Source organism: Martes martes (assembly GCF_963455335.1).
Source record: "Martes martes genome assembly, chromosome: 2".
In the NCBI taxonomy this organism is placed as follows: domain Eukaryota; kingdom Metazoa; phylum Chordata; class Mammalia; order Carnivora; family Mustelidae; genus Martes; species Martes martes.
This window is the reverse complement of record NC_137889.1, coordinates 183,114,487-183,140,451: the sequence shown is the minus strand read 5'-3', so window position 1 is coordinate 183,140,451 and position 25,965 is coordinate 183,114,487. Positions and strand designations below refer to the sequence as shown.

At 37.6% G+C, this 25,965-nt stretch overlaps 1 protein-coding gene across 1 annotated transcript; it reads right to left on the bottom strand.

Moving 5' to 3' along the window:
* Positions 1-2,838: 2,838 nt before the first annotated feature.
* EXOC1L (exocyst complex component 1 like) lies at positions 2,839-18,526 on the bottom strand (the record flags this gene model as incomplete). Its single annotated transcript, XM_080797098.1, has 3 exons — positions 2,839-3,105; positions 9,451-9,581; positions 18,406-18,526. The coding sequence occupies 3 exons, from the start codon at positions 18,524-18,526 to the stop codon at positions 2,839-2,841; spliced, it is 519 nt and encodes a 172-aa protein (XP_080653224.1).
* Positions 18,527-25,965: the final 7,439 nt, after the last annotated feature.

The window sequence follows — 25,965 nt, the reverse complement described above, 5'->3', positions numbered from 1 at the left end:
CTTCTTTTTCTTTTTTTTTTTTTAAGATTTAATTTATTTATTTGACAGACAGAGAGATCACAAGTAGGCAGAAAGGCAGAAGGGGGCGGGTTGGGGGGGGGAGCAGGCCCCCTGTTGAGCAGAGAGCCTGATGCAGGGCTCCATCCCAGAACCCTGAGACCATGACCTGAGCGGAAGGCAGAGGCTTAATCCACTGAGCCACCCAGGAGCCCCTAGGCATCTTTTCATATGTTTAAGTGTCATTTGCAGTTCTTCTTAATGAAATGTCTGTTCATATTGTTTCCTAATTTTTTAGTGAATTGCTAAATTTAGCAAATTTTTTTAAAAAGATTTATTTATTTTAGAGAGAGAGAACGGGGGGAGGGGCAGAGGGAGAGGGAGAGACAAACATAAGCAGACTGTGCACTAAGCAGGGTGCCAGATGTGGGGCTCGATCCCATGTCCCTGAGATCACGACCTGAGCCCAGACTAAGAGTCTGACACTAAATCAGCTGAGCCACCAAGGGGCCCTGCGTTGTTGGTCTTTTTAAGCCCTCAAGTTTAGGAAAACGTTTATGAAAAATATTAGTATGTTGTTATAATTTGCATTTTTCTAACTTTGTCATTTGTTATTTGATCATTTATTATATTTTTTCATGCAAAGCCTTCTTATAATTGCATAGTTAAATTAATCACTTTTTTTGTTCATTATTTCTGGATTTGAGTGATAGCAAACAGTTTTTCCAAGTCTCAGTTTATGAAAAAATTCACTCATGTTTTCTTCTAGATTTCCAGTAGACTAAATGTAGTCTTTTTTTTAAACAGCTTTATTGAGATATAATTTAAATACTATACAATTCACTCATTTAAAGTGTACAGTTCAGTGACTTTAGCATATTCCATTATTATTTTTAAAATCATGGTAAAATACATATAACATTAAATTTACCTTTTTCACCATTTTGTAAGTGTACAATTCAGCAGTATTAATTGCATGCACAATGTTGTGCAGCCATGACTACCATCTATTTCAAACTTTTTCTTCATCCCAAACAGAAACTCTGTAACCATTTAGCAACAACTCCCCATTTTGCCTCCTTCCAGCCCCTGATAACCTCTTACCTACTTTCTGTTTCTGGATTTGCCTATTTTAGATATTTCATGTAAATAGAATCATATAATATTTGTTCTTTTGTGTCTGATATTTCACTTAGCATATTTTCAACGTTCATCCATATTTTAGTATTATCAGAACATCATTGTTTTTTACAGCAGAAATATATTCCACTGTGTGCACAGACTACATCTCCATTCATCTGTTTATGGATACTTGGTGTGTTTATCTTTTGGCTGTTGTGAGTAATGCTACAAAAAACATTGGTACTATATGCTGACTAACATATACATATATATGTATATATACATATATATACATATATACATGTGCATATATATATATATAGAACATTGGTGTGCAAACATCTATTCAAGCCTCCTGCTTTCAAATCCTTTGAGTATACATGTAGGAGTGGAATTTCTGGGTCATTTGGCCATTTGATGTTGAGCTTTTTGAGGAAATGTGAAACTGTTTTCTGCAGTGAATGTACCATTTTACATTCCCACCAACAACATATAAGGGCTCCAATCCACCACATCTCGGATAATACTTGTTATTTTCTGGTTTTGTTTTTGCTTTTAAGGCCATCCTAGTAGGTGTGAAGTGGTATATCATTGTGCCTTTAACTTATATTTCCCTGTGACTAAAGATGTTGAATATCTTTTCTTGAGCTTATTGTTTATCTTCTTTGGAGAAATGTCTCCTTGAGTCATTTTTGAATTGGGTTGTTTGTCTTATTAGGTATATGACTTGAAAATATTTTTTCCCACTCTTTAGGTTTGTTTTTCACCTTTTTGATACTGTCCTTTGATACAAAAGCAGTTTTGATGAAGTCTAATCTATTTTTTTCTTTTGTTGCCTATACTTTGGATTTCATAAGACTCTGTTGCCAAATCCAAGGTCCTGAAGATTTACCACTATATTTTCTCTTAGGAATTTTATGGTGTCAGGTCTTACATTTAAGTCTTTAACCCATTTTAAATTGATTTTTATATATGGTGTAAGATAGGGGCTTCATTCCTTTACTTGGAGATATCCAGTTGTCCCAGCCCCATTTGGTGAAGAGATTATTCTTTCCTCTTTGAATGAATTTGGCACCCCTGTCAAAAATCAGTTGATCAACAGATGTTTGGATTTATTTCTGAACTCTCAATTCTATCCCACTGGTGTATATGGCTATCTTTATGCCAGTACCACACTGTTTTGATTACTGTAGTTTTGTTGTAAGTTTTGAAATTGGGAGATGTGAGTCCTTCAGCTTTGTACTTCTGTTTCAAGATTGTTTGGCTGTTCAGAACCCTTTGCAATTCCATATGATTCTGAGGATCACCTTTTCCAGTTCCGCTAAAAGTGTTTTTGGAATTTTAATAGAGATTGCATTGAATCTGTAGATTGCTTTGGGTAGTACAGACATCTTGATGATGTTAATTCTTCCAATCCATGAACACGGATGTCTTTCCATTTGTTCAGGCCTTTCAAGATACTTCTTAATACTTTTTAGCAGAATACAAAGGTAGGCAAAACCATCCAGCTCCTTCCAAAGTTACTAAGAAACACAAAGGGAAAAATCCCAAATGTTGAATGATTGCATCAAAACAAATTTCAGTGCATTCAACAAGCATCATTTTATTTTCACATAAATAAGCGTCACTGATGAAGGGAAAAAACAAAATCACAACTATCAATATTTACCTAGGGAACCATTTTCATAGAACACTGATGGAGGAATATGGGATACATCTTCAGAGAGGTAGGGGACACAGGGACAAGCACACTAGATTGAAAGCATAAAAGCATATTCTCATAAGAACCAAGCAATCCTTGTTGTTGGAGGACCAAATGGAATCATCATTAATGTAAGTAGAATCAAAGTTCACAATCTGTAAGTCCTTCTTAAGATATGCATGATTCAGCTTATTTACAGTTCGAGCAAAGGCATATTTAGAAGCACAACTGTATGCTTCCAAGCTGTACACTTTCTTGAAATGCAGATCAAAAAATGGATTGTCCTAGAAGAAAAAGAGAGACATGATTTAGCTTGTAGCCAGGAAAGTAGCTAGATTTCCTGGGGATTCTCTCATATTCTCTTACATATGCTTATTGATCCTAAAGTGTCAGTATCAAACATATTCCTAAAATCTACAAATGAGCTTTCCAAAGATATCTGGTTTAAACATATTGCTTCTAAAGAGAACAATAATATGGAAGATTTTTTTCAGAAGCCTCTGTGAGTTTTCAATGATTCAAATAAAACGTCTCAAGATGCATAGTTACCAAGTCTTCCCACAGTAGTGAGTTTGAGAGGATAAATAGGGATGGAAAAAGAAAATAACGCCCCTTACAGACTTTAGGATTTCTCCTTTCCTTTATTAGGAGATTGGCCCCTGTGCTATTCCAGTGGTAGAAGGGGGTAATATAAGATGGCAAGATTAGTTTTGCCATGCTACAGATCACCAGCTTGCTGACTTTGAAGTTAATAGCAAGGAATTATCTTTGAAGTTAATAGCTGGGATCATTAAATAATTTGACTGAAACTGTCAAATTACTTAACACTGGCTCTATTGATTGCTCCTGGCTGCTGCTATACATCTAGCGGAGGTGTTCTGAGAAAAAGTGGACATCGAACCTAGTCTAGGTCCTACATGTTAAAATAATCATTGCTGTTACTAAGAGCAGTAACAACAATGCCTTACAATTATAAAATGCTTTTCCATTACAAAATGCTTCTATATTCATTAATTGTCTAACCCCTAACTCTTTTTGAGGTCAGAGGTTTTGAATTATTTATCTCTGTGTTCCTAGTGCTTATCCATGGCAACTACTAAGTTCGAAACAAATGTGTGTTGAAATGATCAGAAGTAGTCCTACAAAAAGACAGGAGGAGTAAGTGTTGCCCTAAATGACAAGGAGGTAGAGAGAGACCAAACCAGACTATTAATAATTTGTTACCATGTAGTGTATAAACATTATACAGAAGAAATACAGAAGAAATAGCTTACGCATTTTCAATTTCTCTTTTAAATAAGAAAATTCTTGTGGGAGGCAGGAGAAAGAACATGAGTTTTGAAGTTAGATAACCATTTCAAATCTCTGATGTAACCATGGGCAAAGTACTTACCTGATCTGACCTTCAGTTTTCTCCTCATTTTAGAAAAGGTTACTATGAAATTTACATGAGATTAATTATCAAAACTGCATGTGTAGAGTGTAATAAATAATAGCTCTTTTTCCCCCCTAACCTTCCTCCATAGATTGTGATACTGGTGTAAATGCTATTTTGCTTCCTACCATTAAATTAAAAAAAAAAAAAAAACCCAATGCTTTTGTACAAGATTGTACAAAAGTGATGTGATTTTTAAACACAGTGTTCCCTTGAGCTACACCTTGCAAAAAGTTTCCTGGCTGTCATAATTTCAGCTTGAAAAACACTTCTGCAGGAAATCCCAATAAAAGGAAATCACGCCCATTCCATCACCATACTAATCATGCTCTTTATATAGTTTTCTCACCAGAACATTTGTTCCTTATCCTGTAGATAATATCCGTTATGCCTTTGAGATACTCAGAGATTACTTTTCTCCTTTAGCCTAATAACTGAAGCCTGAGGAGGCATGCACATGGAATACAAGTACCTCCCTCCCTTTCTTTCTCTCTCTTCTCTTGTTCTTTCTTCCCATAGAATCCTAGAGCTAGAAGGGGATCTCATGGATCACTCAGTGACCTCTTGTTTATGGCTGGGATGATAGTTACCAGAGAGGTGGAGCCCAGGTCACACATGTAGTTGTTGGCAGAGTCAGGATAAGAACCAAGATCTCAATCAACCCAGCCCAATGTTTTGTTACACCACCCATCCTCCTGGTATACCACGTCACTCTCCAAATCCCCAGTCTGCTTTATAGATTTCTGATTTATAGATTGACTTCAATTTCAATTCCATTTCATTTTAAAGTTGACAACTCTCTGGCTCAAAACTGTTCTATTTAAAACCATATCATTGTTGTTGAGAAAAATATAATAAATGCTGACTTCTAAGGATTCAATTCTGAAAGAGAGGAGACATAGAAATTCCCAGAACATCTGGGATATTTTCATTTCATCCAGAGAAAATAAATCTTTGAAAGAAATGCTCTTTGGATATTATAAGTTGTTGTTTTTTTTTTTTCCTGGCAGTTTAGTATTTTAGGTCTTAAAGTTTCAGATGAGAAAATTAGAAATACTCAACTTTTCTTTTGTATCTAGTTCACTATCAAAGATGATGATCTTCAATGGGAAAGGGAAGAATCAACAAGCATGGGATGGAATCAAGGCCAGGAAGGTAAGGAAAAAATAGACCATGGTGAGCTGTTTCCAGGGAATCTATGTTGACAGGCTTGCTGAATACAACCTCAGGCACTGACCAAGCTTGTAGAAAATAATTATGACACCAGTAATATTTGAGAACTTGAGAGAGAAATAAGAAAAGAAAAATGGCCCAAAAAAGAGACAGGGATGGTTAAGTCATGAAACTAGATTAGTGAACTTGACATCGATTTCTTTTTTTTTTAATTTCTTTTTTTAAAATATGTTTTTAATTTATTAAACAGCACAGTAAGAGAGAGTGTGAGAGACAGCATGAGTAGTGGGTAGAGGGGGGAGAGGGAGAAGGAGAGAGGGAATCTTAAGGAGGCTCCACACCCAGTGCAGAGCCTGATGCAGGGCTCAATCTCACACCCTGAGATCATGAACTGAGCTGAAATCAAAAGTCAGATGCTTAACCAACTGAGCTACCCAGGAGCCCCTTGATATTGATTTCTGATAAAATTCAATGCAGTATAGAAATTTTGACAAGTACATGAAAATGTAAAGAAGAAATAATAATTTAAAAATATGTAATCCTGGGGCATCTGGGTGGCTCAGTGGGTTAAGCCTCTGTCTTCAGCTCTGGTCATGATCTTAGGGTCCTGGGATCAAGCCCCGAATTGGGCTCTCTGTTCAGCAGGGAGCCTGCTCCCCGCACCACCCCCGCCCCGCCTGTCTTTCTGCCTACTTGCGATCTCTCTCTCTCTGTCAAATAAATAAAGAAAATCTTTAAAAAAATATGAAATCCCGTCACACGGAGGTAATTATTGTTAAAATACTTATTTCTTTCATCTTATACATATATATGTGTAAATATATATACCTGTATGTATTTTTTTGTAATTGAATTTAAGTTTCAGATATTAGTTTTCAATAATATGAAATATTCTAAATATGCAAAATGAGATAATAGCAAAGAAAAATTTTGTATTTGGCTGACTTTTAAAAAACTTATTAAAATTTGGCTCAGATGGTTGGGTGTCTGCCTTCGGCTCAGGTCCTGGTCTCCAGGTACTGGGTTGGAGTCCCATCAGGGTCCCTGCTCAGCAAGGAGTCTGCTTCTCCCTCTCTGTCTGCCTCTCCCCCTACTTGTACTCTCTCTCTCTCTCTCAGGTGAATGGATAAAATCTTTAAAACAGACAAACAAACAAACAAAACAAACAAAAAAAAGCTTATTAAGTGGTGAACAACTGTGTTCTGAGCCATTCTTGCAGAAACATGACTTTTAATGACATGTGACATTCTATCATATTGATATGCAATAATAATTATTTCCTAAGTGTCTGAAACTTTAGGTTGAATATATTATCAGAAAAATGTTATGTGAGTACAGGAAAAAAAAAAAAGGCAATGGGCAATGATATCCAGCATGCTTTTGCCAAGAAGTCATGCCAAACATACCAAATTTTTAAATAGGATTGATTCCTAGGTGATGTCAAGATAATAGCAGATAGCATATATTGATTTCAGTAAAGATCATAAGGGCAAAATTCAGGCATTCAGACTAGATAATTAAATAAATAAGTAAGTAAGGTAGAATTAAGTGCTTATGTCTGTCCATTTTACCACTGTATCTTCAGAGCCTAGCACAATCTGGTATACCACAAATTCTAAATAAATGAATGAATGAATGAATGAATGAATATATGAACTTGTAGAGATGTTAAACAAGCAGTCCAAAGAAGGCAAATTAATAGACTTATGGGCAAAGTCCAACTCCGTCACTGAATAGTTTTGTGACCTTGGGCAAGTCAATTAATCTCTTTGAGTTCCATTTTCCTCATCTGTAAATTGGAAGTAATAACAGAATCTAATTCTATAGGGTTTTGTGATGATTATATGAAATTATATATGAAAAGAGCTTCATGTGGTTCCTGGCATCTGATAAGAGTTCACTAAATGTGAGACAGTATCAGGGATAGGTACTACAAGTGGTGGTAATAGTAACCTAACAATTACCAAGAGGTTACCCAGATGGCATTTAGTTCTGCCTGCTTCATCATTTTTATTATTGATTTGAGTCAAGTCCTACATGTTGTGTTCATTGAATCGGCATCATAATATAGTGAATATTTTAAAAAAAATCAGGTATTAAAAGATTTGATAGGTTAAAATAATAGGTCAAACTAAGAATATGGTATTCACTAGGATTAAGAATAAATGCACTGCCATGTATAAAACTGGAGGGGATTATGCTAAGTGAAATAAATCAGGCAGAGAAAGACAATTATAATATGGTTTCACTCATATGTGGAACATAAGGAATAGTGTGGAGGACCACAGGGGAAGAGAGAGAAAACTGAATGGGAAGAAATCAGAGAGGAAGACAAATCATGAGAGACTCTGGACTCCAGGAAGCAAACTGAGGGTTACAGAAGGAAGGGGCGGGTGGGGAGATGGGGTAAGCAGGGGATGGGCGTTAAGGAGGGCACATGTGGTGATGAGCACTGGCTGTTATACGCAACTAATGAATCGTTTAACACTACGTCAAACTTCAATGATGTACTATATGTCGGCTAATTGAACATAATAATGAAAAAATAATAAAAAAGCTTAAATTGATCCAAAAAACCACCAATACTTATTGAATGCTTACTATCTACAAGGCAGAAGGCTACGATAAGAGATGTAAAGTCATGGTCTCAGAGTTTTAGGAGGTTTCCATCCAGAAGAGAGATAGAGTAAGCCAACAATTGCAGTTTGTAGAATTATGTCTGTAATTTACATGCAAAATGAAATGTGGGTTTTGGGGAAGGAAAACACGAGTAGGACTTTATCCAATGGGGAATCTGGGAATGGGGTGAGAGATGGAGGTGACTGGGCATTTTAAACCTCAAGAATCAGCAGTTAAGTACTATGGATATATACAGTTTAAGGGGGAATGACCAGAAATAAAGGAGCCAGATCACCAAGAGCCCTAATTTAAATTTTATCCTATGTAAGTAGAGGCTATGGCAGATCAGGTTAAATGGTAATTCAGGCACAAAAGACCTGAGGTTTCAGGTAAGTGTTTAATAGAAATAAAGAATTCAGATAAAAGGAAATACAAACCAGTCACACTAATTCTAAACTATTGTATTTAATTCTGAAAAGCTGGAGCATTCCAGGGGAGAGAAAACAGTGTAGGGAGGGTGTTGAAGCAATGTCATCAGAAAGAAATCACAACAAATCTACTACCTCTTAACATTTGTATTGTCCCATCATATTACCTTATTTGATTTTCATATGAAAGTTATTTAAAGAATGAAATGGGTACATTTAACCTAGAAAAGTGAAAACTTGAGGGAACATTATAATCATCTTCAAATATTGGAAAGCCTGCTATGTGAAAGGAGGATTGAATTTTTTCCTAAATCGCTTTGAATGGCAAAACCAGGACTGATGGGTAGATGTTAGGAGTGAAGTAGATTTTTGGTTAAACATAGCAGGAAATTTAAAAATAAAGTATGGTGATTCAGAATTTGAATGGACTTCCTCACATGGTAAGGAGTTCCCCAGCAGTGGATGAGTTCAAGAGAAGACTGAGAAAATCACGTGTTAAGTGGTCATGTGGAGACATTTGCATATACACCCTCTCCTCTGCTTTCAACTCTAAGGTTGCAGGATTTCCAAGAGTTATTGGTTTTTCTGGAGGTTCAAGTGGCTAAGGAACAGTAGTTTGAAGAAGATAAGGAAGGAATATCCAAAATTTAATGGAGGAACTTGGGGTGGGGAGAGGGTGATGGTGGAAGCATCATATAAAGTTTTAGGATTGACTGGTAGATCATGTTTAACCTGTTAAGAACCCCTTGAGAAAGATGCTTTTAAATTTAAAAGACAAAAATTCAAACTTCAGCTCAGAAAAATGGAACAAAAAAAATCCAGTGGATTATCCCAGCAGAAAAACCCATAGCACTTAAGAACACTATGTCATTTTAACACTTAGTATATGCCAAGAATAATATGAAGTAGGATATTGAACATAAAGATTTCTAGCATATTGATCCCCCATCTCCCTTGCAAAACATAACACTTACGGTATCTGCTTCTTTTCCATCAATCATCTGCAGATCGTTCAAAGACCACTTTTTTGTTACTTCATATTTTTCATCTAAACCTATTCTGTAGTGTTTCACCATAATTATTTTTACTTCTTCATTTTTGGTCACTGGAGGGCAGAAAAACATTTAGTTTACATAAACTCTTAGAAGGTAATAAATTATTCATCAAGTTATACTTTTTATACTTTTCAGTATTTATGTATCTCCTTTTCATAGAACCAAGTTTGAGCCTTCCTTATATCTGTACCCCACTGATGAACCCTGATGTATATGAACCTTCATGAGTACGCCCCCTAATTTGCTCCATATGTTAACTTACTTTTTGCTACAACTGTGGTTACATACTGCCGTGGTAATGTCTGTCAGATGGAGCACTGAGCTATGTGCTTTCAGCTATGAGCTTTGTGGTGGAGAATGGGGTTCGACTCATGGCAGGAAATAAGAGCGTTAGCATACAGTCAGTGCCAAAGTATTTACCAGAACAAATTGGAATTTTAATTTATGACAATATGGAAAGTGAGGTCAGGAAAGCAAACAGTTCTGCTCACACAGCAACACAGTGTTGAAGAGTGACCATACAAACACTCTGCATGCTTTCTTTTAAAGTTGCTGTGAGATTTTTGATGTAGAAGTGCTTGGATTGCAGCTGCTGTTGGCCTGTGTGGTATTGTTTGAGATTTTTAATCTTCTTTAGAATGTCTCCAAATTTTAGCATTCAAAATGTGCCATCAAGACAAAAAGCTTTAGTACTATACCTTGAAAAGGATGGGAAAAATCATTGCTTATTTGATGTGAACAAAACGAGGGAAATAATTTCCTGGACTTAAAATCTTTGGTCTCATCTGAACACATCAGAAGAATCAACATTTGATGTTGGAGCTTCTGGATTGAAAATGATCAATGAATTAATAAAGAAGTATTTACTGAGTATCTGCTATTTACCTGATAGAGCTATTACAGATGCCAAAAGAGATACAAGTATGAGACATGGTCCCTGCCTTCTAGAAACTATGGGTTTGTTGAAGAGACTATTCTAACACACGTGAGTCACATGAAATACATAATGATGGTATATAATGGTATATAGGTATATTATAAAGAGGTCGGGTGGGAATTGAATATCTGAAAGCTTCTTTCAAGATGGATGATGTCACTTCGAGAGTTGCAAACTGGTTCTGTCCCCTAAGAGTGAGATTGGAATTTGTCTTTAAGGAACTTTCTTTTGGTTCTGGAAAGTGCTACTTTGGCATATCCTCTTGGTCAAGAAGGTATAAAGCAATACATGATAATATAATCATAATGCTAGATAAACAATGTGCAGCAGGCAATATGTTCAATGGGAGTCCTGAGGAGGGAGAGGATCGGGATAGTTAAGGAAGGGCTTCTGGGAGAAATAGAATTTTAGAAAGGATTTAAATCAGTCCTATTTGGGAAGGCAGGGGTGATACTGAAAGCACCTCTAGGTGAAGGACAGCATGAGGAAAAGGATGACAATAGAAGCTGAACCTCGCTAATAGAATTAGAGCAGGTGGATGGATAGACTGGCTGGAGAGAGGATAGGGTGGGCAATACAATGAATTAGGTTGAGAAGATTGTGAAAAGGTTTTGAAAACCTCTGGATTTGAAAAGGGATAGAAACCACTGAGGACTTGTGATCTCTGACTCCTCCCTCTGGTGGAAGGCATGGGATTCTGGTCTGGACAGTGAGGGCTCCAGAGTCGGGCCTGGTGAAGGGAGTCGTTAACCTCTGAAGGTGCAAGTGAGACTGAAATTAAGGCAACCAGTCCTCAGTGACTTCAGTCCTCCACAGGTCGACAGTCTAAGAAGGCTCTCTGTCAGGTGTTCAGTGAAAGCTCATGCAGTAATACCACTCAATAAGTTTTTTTCCTCCTTGGAACGGGGGCTAGTACAGAGGTGCCCTGTTAAAGCAGTATTTTTCTGGGAGCAGTGAAGCACACGATACATTGGAGAAGAACAGAAAGGCTTAGTGGGCTCTGGCTTTAGACAGTTTGGATCCAAATCATGATATCACTTTGTACAGTGTGGTCTGAGTAAACTACTTCATGTCCAGAGAGATTAAACCTCCATTCAGTCAAGTTGTAAAGCAAGATCAGAGTTCTACAAACTCATGGCATGTAGAGGCTAAAGATAAAAGTATAAAAATGAGGTAGGATAGTGCCTGGTTTTCAGTAAATGGTAAAGTATTTTGTTTTGTTTTAAGAGGCTGTTGTAAACTAGGCACAGGATGTGGGCAGTGTAATAGACGTGGCAAATCTAAGTAAGATTTCAAATGAGGCATTGACAACACTGGATGGAAACCTAAACAGGAGAGTACAGATAGTGAGCTGCTTGGGCAGAATAATGAGTTTAGTTTTTTACATTCAGAGGTGTCCATAAGCAATCTCAGAAGAGAAGGAGATTGAAGTTTGTAGTTTAGGGGTGGAGATTGGGGCTTGGGATTTTTCTGTGTGGACAGATTTCCAAGACCAAGTTTATAGGGAAAAGAGCAGAGGAAAGAGGTGAGACAGAGCAGAGAAGAAAAGGTATCAGTAGAGAGGTCTGAGAAAGTGCCATGGGAAGAGACAACCCCAATAATGCGATGCTGTAGAAATCAAGAGGACAGAGGATTTAAAAAATTGGAGACCATCCCATGAAGTCACTTTGTTGGGTAAAGCAGAGTTCAGACCTGGCACCGAATCTGACTTGGGAAATATCATTGATTTCTTTCCTGAGGTCAGTTTCTCGGGAATGGTGAGAGCAGAACAATTTGCAGAAGACTCCTTCATGCACGAACTGATACTGAGTACATACTGTGTGCCAGTTCCTGGATTAGGTAGTATTAAAACAAGAAACAGGAGGAGACTAAAGGCTATGATTTAGATCACATATTCCACGAGTTTGGAAGAGGAAGGATCGTGTATTCTGGGGGGTGACGGGAGTGATTGAAGAGCGTGTCCTTGAGACGATCCAGAACTGAAGATTTCAACTAGATGTCAACAAACTGGCTCAGAGTCTGTGAGCCTCCAAAAATTGGCGGGTTTCTGCCTCTGTACATTTCTCCAGCTCTAAGAAAGGTCTGTTTCCATTGGTCTGGATGTTAGCTTTGGGAAGGGGAAAGGATTAGAAAGGAAACCGTTAGGACGGCATGTTGAAGTGGAGGCAGAGTCGATGCTCCCAGGCTTAATAAACACAAGATCTTGGAGGCAGTCCCTTCCACCAGGAGGCAGCTGTGTCTGCTCAGGCAAAGGCTCTACCTCAGGAAAAAGGACAATGTTCTTGTTCTGGCTTGCTGGCTCCCTCGCTACTTAGGGTGTGGGAGAGGATGGGTGTGGGGAGAAATAACTGAATAGTACGTGAAAACGTAATTTGAAGCAAATTCCACTGCCTCATCTACATGTTCTGATAGTTGGCTGATTGCCCGTAGGCCCACCAATTCGTTTCATTAATGTGATAAATATTTGCGTTCCCCTTTTGTATAAGGCCCTGTGGCAGGCATGAAAACAATGAATTCCCATAAGGCACCATTCTCGCTCTCACAGAGCTCGGGGAGCTCTGAAAGAACGCCGGTGATCACGGTACCATGAATGAGGGAAGCACAGACAGGGTAATAGAGGAAAATGGGGAAGGTATATTTTCATCTGACTGGTGGGGTTAGGGAGAGCCTCTTGAAGAGGGTCATCTGAGTTGTAAAGGGCAGTGGGAGTTGGCAGAATAAAGAAAGGAGTAGAGGGACTTCTGGAACAGCATGTGTACAAAAGCATGAAGTACTTAACCCCTTTGAGTCATGAAGATATTTGGTATTGTTGGCATGAAGTGTGCAGGTGGATAGGTGGTAAGAACCAGGGAAGGCAGGAGGTAGTTCTTCAAGGGTCTGGAATGCTAGGCTTAGGAGTTGAAATGCTATCCGAAAAGCTATGTGTGTGTGGAGGGGTCTTGGGAGAAGGGTTGTTGCTGAAGGATTTTAAGTGATAGGCTGAGCTTTAAATTCTAGAAAGTTTTCTTGAGCAGTTCTATAAAGGATGGAAAGAGACATTAAGGAGAGAGGACCAACCAGTTATCAAGTTTTCTTACATTAATGGTTACTGTCTCACATTAATGGTTACTGTCTTAACAACACCAAACTAAGAAAACAAGCACACTTTAAAAGGCAACCATTTGATGCAATGATGCAGCACAGACACAGTGCAGCCTCTTCAATTTGGCAAAAGTAGCCTCCTCTGGAGTCAAGGAGGCTCCAAGAATTGTCTTTAGCCAAGAGTCAAAGAAGTCTACTCATGTTGGAGCGGACCCAATCCCTAATTTCCATGCTTGGGATCTGCTTACAGCTGAAATTAAATGGCCATATCCACATTAATGCAGTGGCAAAGTGGAAACTTACCACATTGTCTTAAAACAGAAATGTGTTTATATAGTCCACGTGTTAGAGAGTTGGTTTCAGTAACATCAGAGGTGTCATTATACAACTGTGACTTAGTGAGTAATATCTATAGACTAAGGGAACTTCAAGATAACCTACTCCAATATTACTAATTTAGTTAGCATTTTCAGAATTATGAACTTAACCTCACACCAACCATTTATTTTCACTTTTAATTACAAAAGAAATATTCATTAATAACTGTCTCTATTACCATGATAAAATAGTCACTGTAATTCACAAGACTAAATGGAAAGAAGGTTGGCTAATTGAACCGATACAATTTTGCTGAATGGAGAAAAAAAATAGCTCACAAATAAACTATACAGAAATGTTTTAAATAAACAAATGGCTGCTATTTTACAATCCTAGTGTTACATAATTGTTTTCATCATTGAAATTAAATAATATGAAAAAAACCACCACTAGATATCAAAGATAGGAAGTTTCAGTGAAAATGTTTTAATGTATCAATGATGTCTTGGGGTCATTGAGAATGCTATTATTGATTTCATTTAAAAAGCAATTTTCAAATCATATTTTTTTCTAGAAATAGTTTTATAAAATCAATTTTGGGGCTCACTGAACACTATAGATTGAATGTTTCTGTCCTCCCAAAGTTCATTTTTGAAATCCTAACCCCCATGGTGACGTATTAGGAGGTGGAGACATTGGGAGGTGATGTGGCATTAGTACCTTTACGAAAAGACTCCAGAGAAATCCCTTGCCCTTTCTACCATGTAAGGTTACAGGAAGATGATGGTCTCTGAGGAAGTGGTCTTCATCAGACACTGAGTATACTGGTGTCATGATCTTGGACTTCCCAGTTTCCAAAACTGAGAAATAATATTTGTTATTTATAAGGCACCCAGTCTCTAATATTTTGTTTCTTTTTCTTGTTAATTTATTCTTATTTAACACTCTTATTGTTACCATTCTTATTGTAAATGGTTTGACAAAATTGTTAGACTCCCTGGTTCACAGAAATTCTGTTCTGACATAAAAATATAATATGTATGGATAATTTATACAGTTTTCATAATTCTAGACAATGCCATTTATTTTAAAGTTAACATTTATAAACGAAAAATGTTTTTCTGAATAGATGAGAATGCTTAAAATAATCTTTTTCTGAATATGTATATAATTTATATTTATAAAATATGTAATATCTCAATTTTCATAAATATATTAAATATAATACATGTGTTTAGTGTCTATTTTAATTTTATTATAAATATTTATAGTATATACTATTTATACAAATATATTTCAGCATGTTTTCACAGTAAATATATTTTTCTGTACATTTAAAAAATATAACCCTACTTTTTATTTTACTTATTTGGAACATAATTTACTATGTTTGTTTTTCTCCTAGTTAGGCTTTAACAGGAGAAAACTATGTGCAAATGTAGGTGTCATTATTTCCATTTCAGAGATACCAACACTGAGGCCAGAGAGGTTAATTATTTGCCCCAAATTTCACAGCTGGCAGGTGGACAAAGTAGAGTCAGGTTTTATATCAGACCTGTCTGATTGTGAGCATCCCAGGGTCCATTCTACCATGTCTTGCTACTTCCTATTCAGTTATGGTGAATGCTGCATATACTATTTCAAGCCCTTCAGAATTTCTTTAATTCATTTGCACTCATCATTGCACAAGTGACTTATACCTTTTTAGTGCCCGCATAAAATAGGGCTCCTTTGTCTTCTATAAGAACATGCTGCTTTTAGCTGACAGGGATAACGATGCTCTAGGCTAGGGGAAGCTAATCTCAAGGAGAAATAACCATGCAAACTCTGAGTTGGAAGGAGACTGAGGTGCCAGGAAATCTTCAATGTAAATCCTAGCAAAATACAGAGAAGGAGATTAGGTTTATGGCATCTGATTCTTGACATCAATCAGGTGAAGTATTAAGATAACAGTACATCCTGGAGTGCCTAGGTGGCCTCAGTGGGTTAAAGCCTCTGCCTTTGGCTCGGGTCATGGTCCCAGGGTCCTGGGATCGAGCCCCGCAAGCCTGCTTCCCCCTTTCTCTCTTCTTGCTTCTCTGCCTACTTGTGATCTCTGTCCGTCAAATAAATAAGTAAATAAATAAATAAATCTTAAAAAAAAAGATAACAATACATTCCAATCATCTGGTTGTGAGAACTCTGCAAAAGACAGACTCTGATTAGATAAGTAGAAAATTTAACTAATCTAAACATTTCTTCTTTAGTTTGAAAAATGCCTGATGGAATTCAGTTAGTCTTGCATTCAGTTCTTACAAATTTAGAACTGCTAGACTGTAGGATATAAAGAGAAAATTATAACTATGAGCCTCTATTCTGTGAAGGTGGCCAACATTCAAAATTTGGAGTTACTTGCCTCAATAATTGTGATATGACCTGTTTGATTCACATCATTAGAAATCTTCTGAGTAAAGCATGATCAAAGATTAAAGACCATCAATCATCGCACTGACTTCATTTTCAATTACCATTCTGCCTAAATGTATTTGAAAGGGTCATAAAGAGATGTTACACTTAGTCAAAGTGCTCTCAAACTAATGGATACAATATAGAGGAGAGCTATGAAAAATTGGGGATAATTATGACTTATAATGTTAACTTTTATCTGAAATATCACAATCTTGCTTTCTCTTCACATCTGAGAAGACCTTGTTTTGTTTTGTTGTTTTTTTGGTTCTTCTTTCCTTCCTTACTTCTTACAGAAGAGAATCACTGAATTTTACTAATGAAAGTGATCATCTACGCTACTTGGTGATTTTCCAGATGAGAAAATTGAACCCTAAAGAGGTTGTCTTCGCACGTTATAAATGTTAACCTCTTGACCTTCTGATCCTTGTTAAAAGGATTCAGGTTATTTATGAAAAAAGATAGCAGATAACCCCAGTCCATAGCATCTTCCTTAGAACTCAAGAACAACAGAAAAAAAGACATTATCCATTTCTGAAAGTTTAATTCTAGGGGCCTTTTTTTTTTTTCATGCCAGATAGGACAAGTTTAGTTATTTATATAATTAGAGAGAAGAATTAAATTATATTTGGTAAGTTAGATATATGTATTGTTCAGATTATTTTATTTTCATAAGTTTTCTTTAAAAATATTTATATACTAATGTTACATGATAAGTAATTAACTTTATAAAGAGGATCATCATAGGAATAAAATGATTCAATATTAATGTTGGAATAAACATCTTCTTTAATATATTAAGTCAAAGTACTTAAAAATACAGTAATTTTGTGGTTAGGATAAAATATAGTTTCTAAAATTATTTCATTTGACTTTTCCCCACAATTTGATTTCTTTCTTTTTCCTGGCCAATTAAGTTTTTTACCTTGATGATATGCCAAGTCCTGTTACTCTGTATTTATATAGCAACACATGCTAGATAAAGTGTTAGATAAATATTATTATGACTATTATTGAGTAAATATTGTTCTTATTAAGAATGATAGAATTTTTTAAAATTCTTAGCACTTTATTGAAAGCTGTTCTACTTTCCTTATAGTACTCCAACTTGACAACTCTAGAGAGTCCTTCTGAGGCAATTATCGGGAAGAGAATTTTAAGTTGTTTTCCGAAAATGCTGAGGTGTGCCTTAAAAAAGAAAATCCACAATGAATACTTAGAGTTTCTGAGCTCTTTCCTCCTAAGCTCCTGAGAAGTAGTAAAAGGCACGGATTGGGAAAAGGGAATGCTATATATTAAATTCAATAATGGCACAAACATTTCCGCCTTAATTCACAAACACGGCAGGTTAGGCAAATCATAATTAAGCGCAAAAGCCTATTCCCACGTATGGACAGTTTTTGTGAATTTTAAGAACATGAGGGAAAATCTGTATTTTAGTTAAGTAGTTTAGAGAGCAGACCCTTATCCTTAAAGTTCCATCTTCACGAACTAATTTCTACAATTAAAGTATTGCTTCTGTGAGCACACTTCCTAGAAGAGAAAGAATTTTTAGAGGATCATTTCCCTTTTCAAAATAAGCCCCCAGGAAGTCTAAAAAAGCCCTTAGAAGAAAATCTAAGGTCTTTTTTTCTCCTTCCTGGCATGAACAAGGAACACCTCCTGGATGTCCAGGCTGGTTGGAAATAGAGCTGTATAACTCAATTCTCCAGTGTATTTAAAAACATACAGAAAGCTCTCTGTTGAATTTTTAAAAATGAGCTCTTACACGTAAAGACTGCATACCATGCAAGTAAAATTAAATAAAAGATTGGAGACAAAATAATCAAAGCAGGAAAATACATACCTGGTTTCACTCCGAACGATCAACCAAGACATTTCTTACTACGATATTATTTTTCTGTCTTCCATTTTAGCACTGAAAATAAAATCCTGTGGCATCCAAATTCCTAAATTTGGCAGGGTTAAGCTCTATCCCCAGAAGACACACGTGCTGTTATTATAGCGGAAAACAAATGCAAACCTGTCCTTTCACCACCCACGCCTCTGGGAGGTATTTACATTTCGAAGTGATAAGAGAAAGAACAGATTACCTGACACGCAGAGGTAATACCTGTCCTGGACCGAGAACTCGATTTCAATGAACTCGTACAGATGCTGCGAGAGCGGCTTAAACAGTTTCTTCTGCAAGTCCTCCTTTACCAATGATGACATTTCCTCCGGGTCCACTTGGCCTGATGTCTTGGCTCAAGATCACCCTCGCTCGCCTTTTGCTCCCTAGATTTCCCGCTGGGGTTTGCGCCTCGCAGCCCTCGCTCGGTTCAACTTCTCATTCGCAGTCCGACCCGGGCTCCGCAGAGCGGTCAGAGCGCGCGGTCAGACCCCTCACTGCGCTGCGTGCCGGGTGGCGGCGGCCAAAAAGGCGGCGGCAACACCCGCCCCACCGTCGCTCCTCAGCATCCAGGCTCAAGGAGGCTGCTCTCTGGAGCTCTCCTAATGGTTTGCTGATGGGGATCGCAGTTCTGAACACCGGCAGCTCTACTTGTGGAGTCCCTTGGTTATTCTAGTCTATAGGCTTTTCCCTTTCGCGCCGCTCTGCAGAGGAAAACCACTGCTTCGGCTTGATTCCATTATATAACTCAGCTGTCTGGTTCTATTGATTGGGATCATCTTCCATCAAGAACTTTGCTGTCATTGGCCGGAGACAGCTCGCTCGTGACACTTCCAGCAAGTCTTTTTGCCCTCCTTCTTTCCCCTCCTGCAACTCCTCAGACCTTTGCTTCTGTGAAAGTCAGTGCCAGTTCCTGGGTCCGAATCATTGTTTAAATGGGCTCCCTTTGATGTTGTTGATGCTCCTACTCGCAAAGAAAAAATGTAGTAGGTATCTACCGGGGCAAATCTTTCTATTTGTTTCTTGGGAGGGTGCGTCTCCTATCCCCAAGGAGTTTATAATCTGATAGAGAGGAGTTAGCAAAGTGTTTGGGAGAGATACATGGCACAAAAGAAAAGGGAACCAATGGAGAAGGTATTTGTACCTGAGAAGTATCAGAGGAAGTGCTGTAGGAGAAGGTCTATCTGGAGCTTGAAGAATGAGTGAAAAGTATCCAGGTTGGGGGGGGGGGTCCGGGGGAGGGAAGGAGCCTATTCCACAGACAGACTCTGTGACCCTAAGGCCTGCATCAGAAAGCTTAGGGGCCCTTTGGGAGGAGAGGAAGCACTCAGTTTTCCTGAGTGGTAGCATGTGTGAAAAGTAAAAGGTAAGACTGGAAAGACAGACTGGGGCCAGATCAGGAAGGGCCTTGAATGCCAGATTAATCCTTTGGACTTGACTCTGTAGAAGTAGAGAGTCAGTGAAGATTTTTGGGCATTCACTCATTCATTCATTCAACAAATATTTCTCAAGGGTTGATTTTTGTGCCAGGGAATACACAATGAAAAAGATAGGTCAATTCCTTGCTCCTGTAGAGCTTAGAGGGGTAAAGTGAAAATAAAGAAATAAACCAGTGATCATTCAGGCTGCACTCAGCTGCAAGTAACAGAACATGTGACATAAAGTTGTATGGAGGAAAGACTTCAAACTCTCATAATAAAAGGTCTGCAAGGAGATAGTTTCAAGATTAGCTCAGGGCTCATAGATGAGGGTCCTAAGTGCTCTGATTTTTTCCAGCCCTCAGCTGTTGGCTTTTTGTCCTTAGGCTGTTGTCGTTTAGTTCCAAGGACAGGAAGACAGGGGGTCAGGGATTGGTAACTCTTTTTGATTTCTTTTTATGTCAGAAGCAAACTCTTTCTCAGAAAGCAGCCAGAGACTTCCCTTTATATCTTGATGGCCAAAACTGGCTCACATGGCCATCCCTAGGAAATAAGTATATGTTATTTTTGGTTCCTACCACAGGGAAGGGGATTTTCTAACAAGGAAGAAGAGGCTGGGAATGACTGTAAGTGGTCAATAAATAGTATTCCATGGCTTCCATAGTAGCTGCTCTAGAGAAAAATTAATGGCATGGCTGTGGCTAGGTCAAATTGTGGGGTCCTGGGTGAGACATTTGTCTTTCTGATCCTCAGTTTCCCCATCTGAAGAATGATCTCTAGGGTCCTTTCCTACTTTAATATCTCCTATTTGGAAGTCTAGTAAAACAATTTGGGTAGAGTACCAGAGAACTAGTACTATGCTTTCGGATATGGAAATGGAGAAGGTGAGTGCCTGGGTGGTTCTGTTGATTAAGCATCTGACTCTTAGGTTCCCCTTAGGTCATGATCTCAGGGTCAGGGTTGTGAGATTGAGCCCTGCATCAGGCTCTGCACTAGGTGTGGAGCCTGCTTAAGATTCTTTGTCTTGTTCTCCCTCTGTCCCTCTCACTCTCTCTCCCCCTTCTCTAAAAAAAAAAAAAGGAGAAGGGGCATGAATAGAAGATATATTGGGATGATAAAATCAACATACCATGGTACCTAATTAGATGTGAAAGATGGAAGGTAGAGGCAATATGACACAGCAACTTTCCACTTACACTAAGGGAATGAGATAATGGATCCACATCACAAGAGAGAGATTTTCAGAGAAAACATTATTTCCAGCTTTTACACTTGCAAAGTTATATCCTGGGTGTTTTAGTCCTCTTATGGAGATATATGATAGTCAGAACACTCATCAACACCATTGTCATTGAAATTTAATGAGATACTTATTTATGTAATTTTTAAAAATGTTTTTCTCTCCTGCTGGACTTAAGTTTTATGAGGTTGGGAACCATGTTTTTTCTGCTCACCATACAATCAGGCTATGTGATATGCAGTGTCTAGCACAACCTCAATGTTCTTGCATTGATTTATTCACTCACTTTATCTGTAAATATTTACAAAAAGAATAAATCAGTGAATCAAACAGTCTTACAATGACTTTCTTCCTTTTTTGCACAGCCGATTTTGCAATTATATATCCTCATAGCTGGACTCGACAGTTATCAGTCTTACCAATGACTTATCCTGTATCAATATCCATTTGCTCTTGTTGCCATGAATGCACACACTTCAGTTGTGAGAGTCTCAACTGCACTTCTGAAGGAAATTACTACAATTTTCTCTGAAAGTTCGTAAGTGAAGAGTGGCTATGTATTGCGGTATGGTCTTAAGTAATGTTGAAAGTAGAGATTCAGGAAGTGACAGAGTGACCTTTTAGCTCCGAATTGAAATGTTTGCTGTCAACAAGTGTGTCCAGGAACAATTTGCAAGTTGGTTTGAATATTCTTATTGTATTGATTTGTTTGAAAGTCCTAGGGAAAAAGTCATATTAAAGTGCTAATAAGTATCTTTTTTGAGATTCTAATTCATTCTATGAGGCCAATCCATCAAAACATTATCTAAGTTATAAAGAATCAAAGGATTCCACCTTAAGAAAATAACAAACGGTAATTCATCATAATAATGGAAACAAGGAAACTCTGTAGATACTCTAATTTCTTTGTCAATTGAAAGGAATACAGTACTAAACCTTTAGAAACTAACATCAATGGAAGAGATTATAGAAAAATAACAAATAGACCCCCAAAAATGTTCACTAAGATATTTAAGAGAACTATAATGGGTTCCTGGCTGGCTTAGTCAGTAGAACATGTGACTCTTGATCTTGGGGTCATGAATTCAAGTCCCATGCTGGGCATAGAGAGTACTTAAAAAAAAATTTTTTTTTAAAGATATTTAATGGAGCTATAAAAACATTCTTTCCTCATGGCCAGCAATTATTCTAGTCTGTAAATTTATTTTTTTAAATCCTATGGAATTGTCAGTGGGGATAATGATGAGGAAACCAGGAAAAAAATGATGTTTTTTTGGAAACCCTTATATTTAAAACTCCATCATCCCCTAAATGTATTTCCTACAGGGAAGCAACATTTAAGAAAAAAAAAAAAAAGGTTTATTTATTTATTTTAGAGAGAAGGAGAGTGAGTTGGGGGGAGGACAGGAGGCAGAAGGAGAAGGAGAGAGAATACCAAACAGACTCCATGGTGAACACAGAGCCTGATGGAGGGCTTGATTCCATGACCCTGAGATCATGACACAAACTGAAATCAAGAGTCTGATACACAACCTACTGAGCGACACAGGTGTCCTTAGAGAAGGAAATTTTAATATCTACTGTTTCATTAAGAGGTCCAGCCAGTCCACCATCCTGGGTAAAATAATGAAACTTATGTCTATATAGATTAGCCTAGCCGGTATAGAGGGAGGTAAATTACTCAGAAGAAAAGGCCTCCTTGTGAATCCATAAGACTCACAGATTAATTAACTTTTGTTTTAATTGGGGAACTGAAGCCTGGATTCTACACAATCAACAACTAGAAGAGTGGACTATAATTTCCAAGTCTGTAAACAGTCCGGATCTATTTTATTCTCACACTTTTTTTTCCCCAGATATCAAGGAACGATTTTTCTTTCAATTTTCAGTTTCTGAATTTTGCTGTAATCATTTCCCAACCTAGTCTGTAAAAATTTTACATTCTCTTGCAACCACAGAATAATTTATTTGCTTAAGGTACCTAGGAGTAAGTGTCCTACCTGTGCATAATAACAGGATTATAATGTGTACAAGTGATAACATTATTCTCTCTTTTGCACATTCACAAATTATGGGAGTGTAGACTTGCACAGAGCTCAGGGTTAAGGGTAATTGTCCCCTGGAATTAGAGAGTTGGCTTAACTGAGAGGCTGTGGACCAAAGTTCTGCTCTTCTCAAGTCTGCTCTAAAGGTGCATGAGGAAGTGGTGGTAAACACTGTGAATACAGGCTAGTTCCCAACTGTGTCTTCTTTCTAGAGCCACACTCTAAGGCCTTTTGCTTAAGCAAAAGGCTGTGGTCGTGTATGCCCTCATATCACTAAGTCCTGGAACGTCCTCCAAGAGAGAAGAGAAAATATTTATCAGCACTAATCAATTCGAGACTCTAAGTGTTGGCCGTTGCAATATACATTGTTTAATTTAGTCTTCCAATAAAGCTAAGAGATAGGTACATGATTGTCTCCATTTTCCCTCGGAGGAGACAGTATTCTGTGGAAACATGTAGCCCCCCCTTAATGCTTGACAAGAAGGGTAATGCATCTCTGTCCCATATTTATTGCTTCTACCTTTGGTAAGAATGTCTTACTAATAATGTGTTATCGTAACAAAATCTTTTTCATTATGAGAGTCCTGAACATACTTTTAATGTTATTTTACATGCAGATTGAAAATTGCCCATTCTGTGTTATATTTCTTAAACTTTCGATTGTAGGAATCAGGACAATGTTGGTATGAAAATATATATTTAATCTTTTTTACACATAAAGAAGATACACATAAAAATTCTATTACTGTATTAGATCATATTTTACTTAATCCAAGAAATATTCCTTAATCAAAGAGGTTCTTGGTAACTGTAGTCTAGAAATACTATGTGTGCATGTGTGTGTACATGAGTGCACAGTGATCTAGAATGTAGGTCAGATTCTAAGTTGAAATACTAATTCCCAATGTGATAGAATTAGGAAGTACAGCCTTTGAGAGTTCATTAGGTCATGAGAGTGGACTCCTCATGAATGGGATTATCTTTTTTTTTTTTTTAAAGATTTTATTTATTTATTTGACAGACAGAGATCACAAGTAGGCAGAGAGGCAGGCAGAGAGAGAGGGGGAAGCAGTCTCCCTGCTGAGCAGAGAGCCCGATTCGGGGCTTGATCCCAGGACCCTGGGATCATGACCCGAGCCTAAGGCAGAGGCTTTAACCCACTGAGCCACCCAGGCGCCCCTGGGATTATCTTTATAAAAGAGATGCTAGAGAGAACTCCCTCGTTCCTTCCATGAGGAGGACACAAGGAGAAGAACCAGGAAGCAGGCTCTCACCAGACACCAAATCTGCTAGTGCCTTGATCTTGGACTGCCCAAGCTTCCAGAACTGTGAGAAACAAATTTCTTGTGTTTGAGCCATCCAATCTATGGTATTCTGTGATAGTGGCCCAAATGGACTAACACAGTATATGTGTGTGTGTGTGTGTGTGTGTGTGTGTGTGTGCACGCACGCACGTGGGCACACTTTGATGATTTAGGATAAATTCCAAATAGATGTACTTTGTCCAGTGTTTTCTCTGTTTTCCATTTGTTTTTTCCCAGTTATCGATGCTTCATATAGTCCCACAACTCTGTTGCAAGAGTTATAGAGCATACAGCCCTATCCCTGAAAGGAAAAGAAATGGAATTCCTTCTGATGGTGCCCACCACCATTCTGATGGTGTTAGAGTTTCTCCGACATTCTAACACTCACTGATGAGGACTTGCTGAGATACTTGATATTTCAGACTTCAGTTTATCACTAATATTGCAGAATATGTCATAATAGGAAGGCTTCAGTGGTTCACAGTCAGTGCCAGAGTCCTCATTAAGAACGGGTTTCTCTGACTCAGCCAGAGATGGAGTACATTTCTTGCTTGGAATGTTCTAGTGTCATTTTAAAACACTGGATTTATAGAAGGCAGTTTCCTATTAAAAGGGAAAAAGAAAAAGAAATCCTAAAAGTGCTCTTATAAAAAATATTATTTTATATACACAAACTTATTTACAGGGAAGATTTTGTCTTTTCATACAATTTTACAAACATTTAAAGAAAGGTTATAAAGAAAAGTTTTCTATTTTCTTCGAATGCTGCAGAATAACACCTAGAACAAATTTTTGTTTGCCTTTATTTGGTTCCATGGAATATAGGACTTATGTTCAAAAGGAGAATACCTCAATGCCATAAGGTAGTAAAAATAAAATTATATCTATAGAATGGGTGCTAGTATATATGTATATATATGTAGCAGTTATATGTTTTTAAGCAAGTTTTTTTTCATATTTTGGAGAGAAGGCCATTTCAAATTAGTCGATAGAAACACACATTACTCGATATCCAACTGATAATAGCCAATTCATAATAAGCGCATGATAGTTGTCTAATGCTTACTAGGTGCCAGCTTCTGTTCTAAGAACTTTATAGATGTTAGCTTATTTTAATCTCCCCAATAGTCCTATGAGGTGGGTATTATTGTTATTCCAGGTTTATGTTTGAGAAGACTTTCACGCGAGTGGTCAGTTCTTTGCCCAATCTCACATTGTAGTGGAGCTGGATTTGGGTGCAGGCGGTCTTGCTGTATAAAATGTGCTCTGAACCGCTAGTCCATACTGCCTTGTTCCAACTTGAACATGAGTAGTATTTTAAAACTTTGCTATGAAGTTGTAGATATACTCCTTAGGACAGTTTAATCTGTAAGTAAAGGTCTTATTTTCTTGTCTCAACCTGTTTTTTAACTGGCTTTTCATTTTTAGAACTCTCAATTCAACCTGTGTCCACAAAAATGCCTGTAGTTTGGGACGGTAAGATGAGTTCGTCTTTTAGTAGGTTCTTAATAAATGTCTCTTAAATGAATGAAAATGTAGTTATCAGTCTTAGGGAAAGGCCGTGGTTTTCCCTTGGCTATACCAACAACTCCAAATGGAACTGGACATTACAGGTCAACATACAACATACAAAGGATATCTACTTTCTTTTTTTTTTTCTCTTTGCCTTGCACTCTCTTTTCTTCTGGTGGAAGAATCCATCTTTTCCATGGAGAAGCCATTCCATGTGTGGCAGTGGGGCTGCTTTCCCCTGCC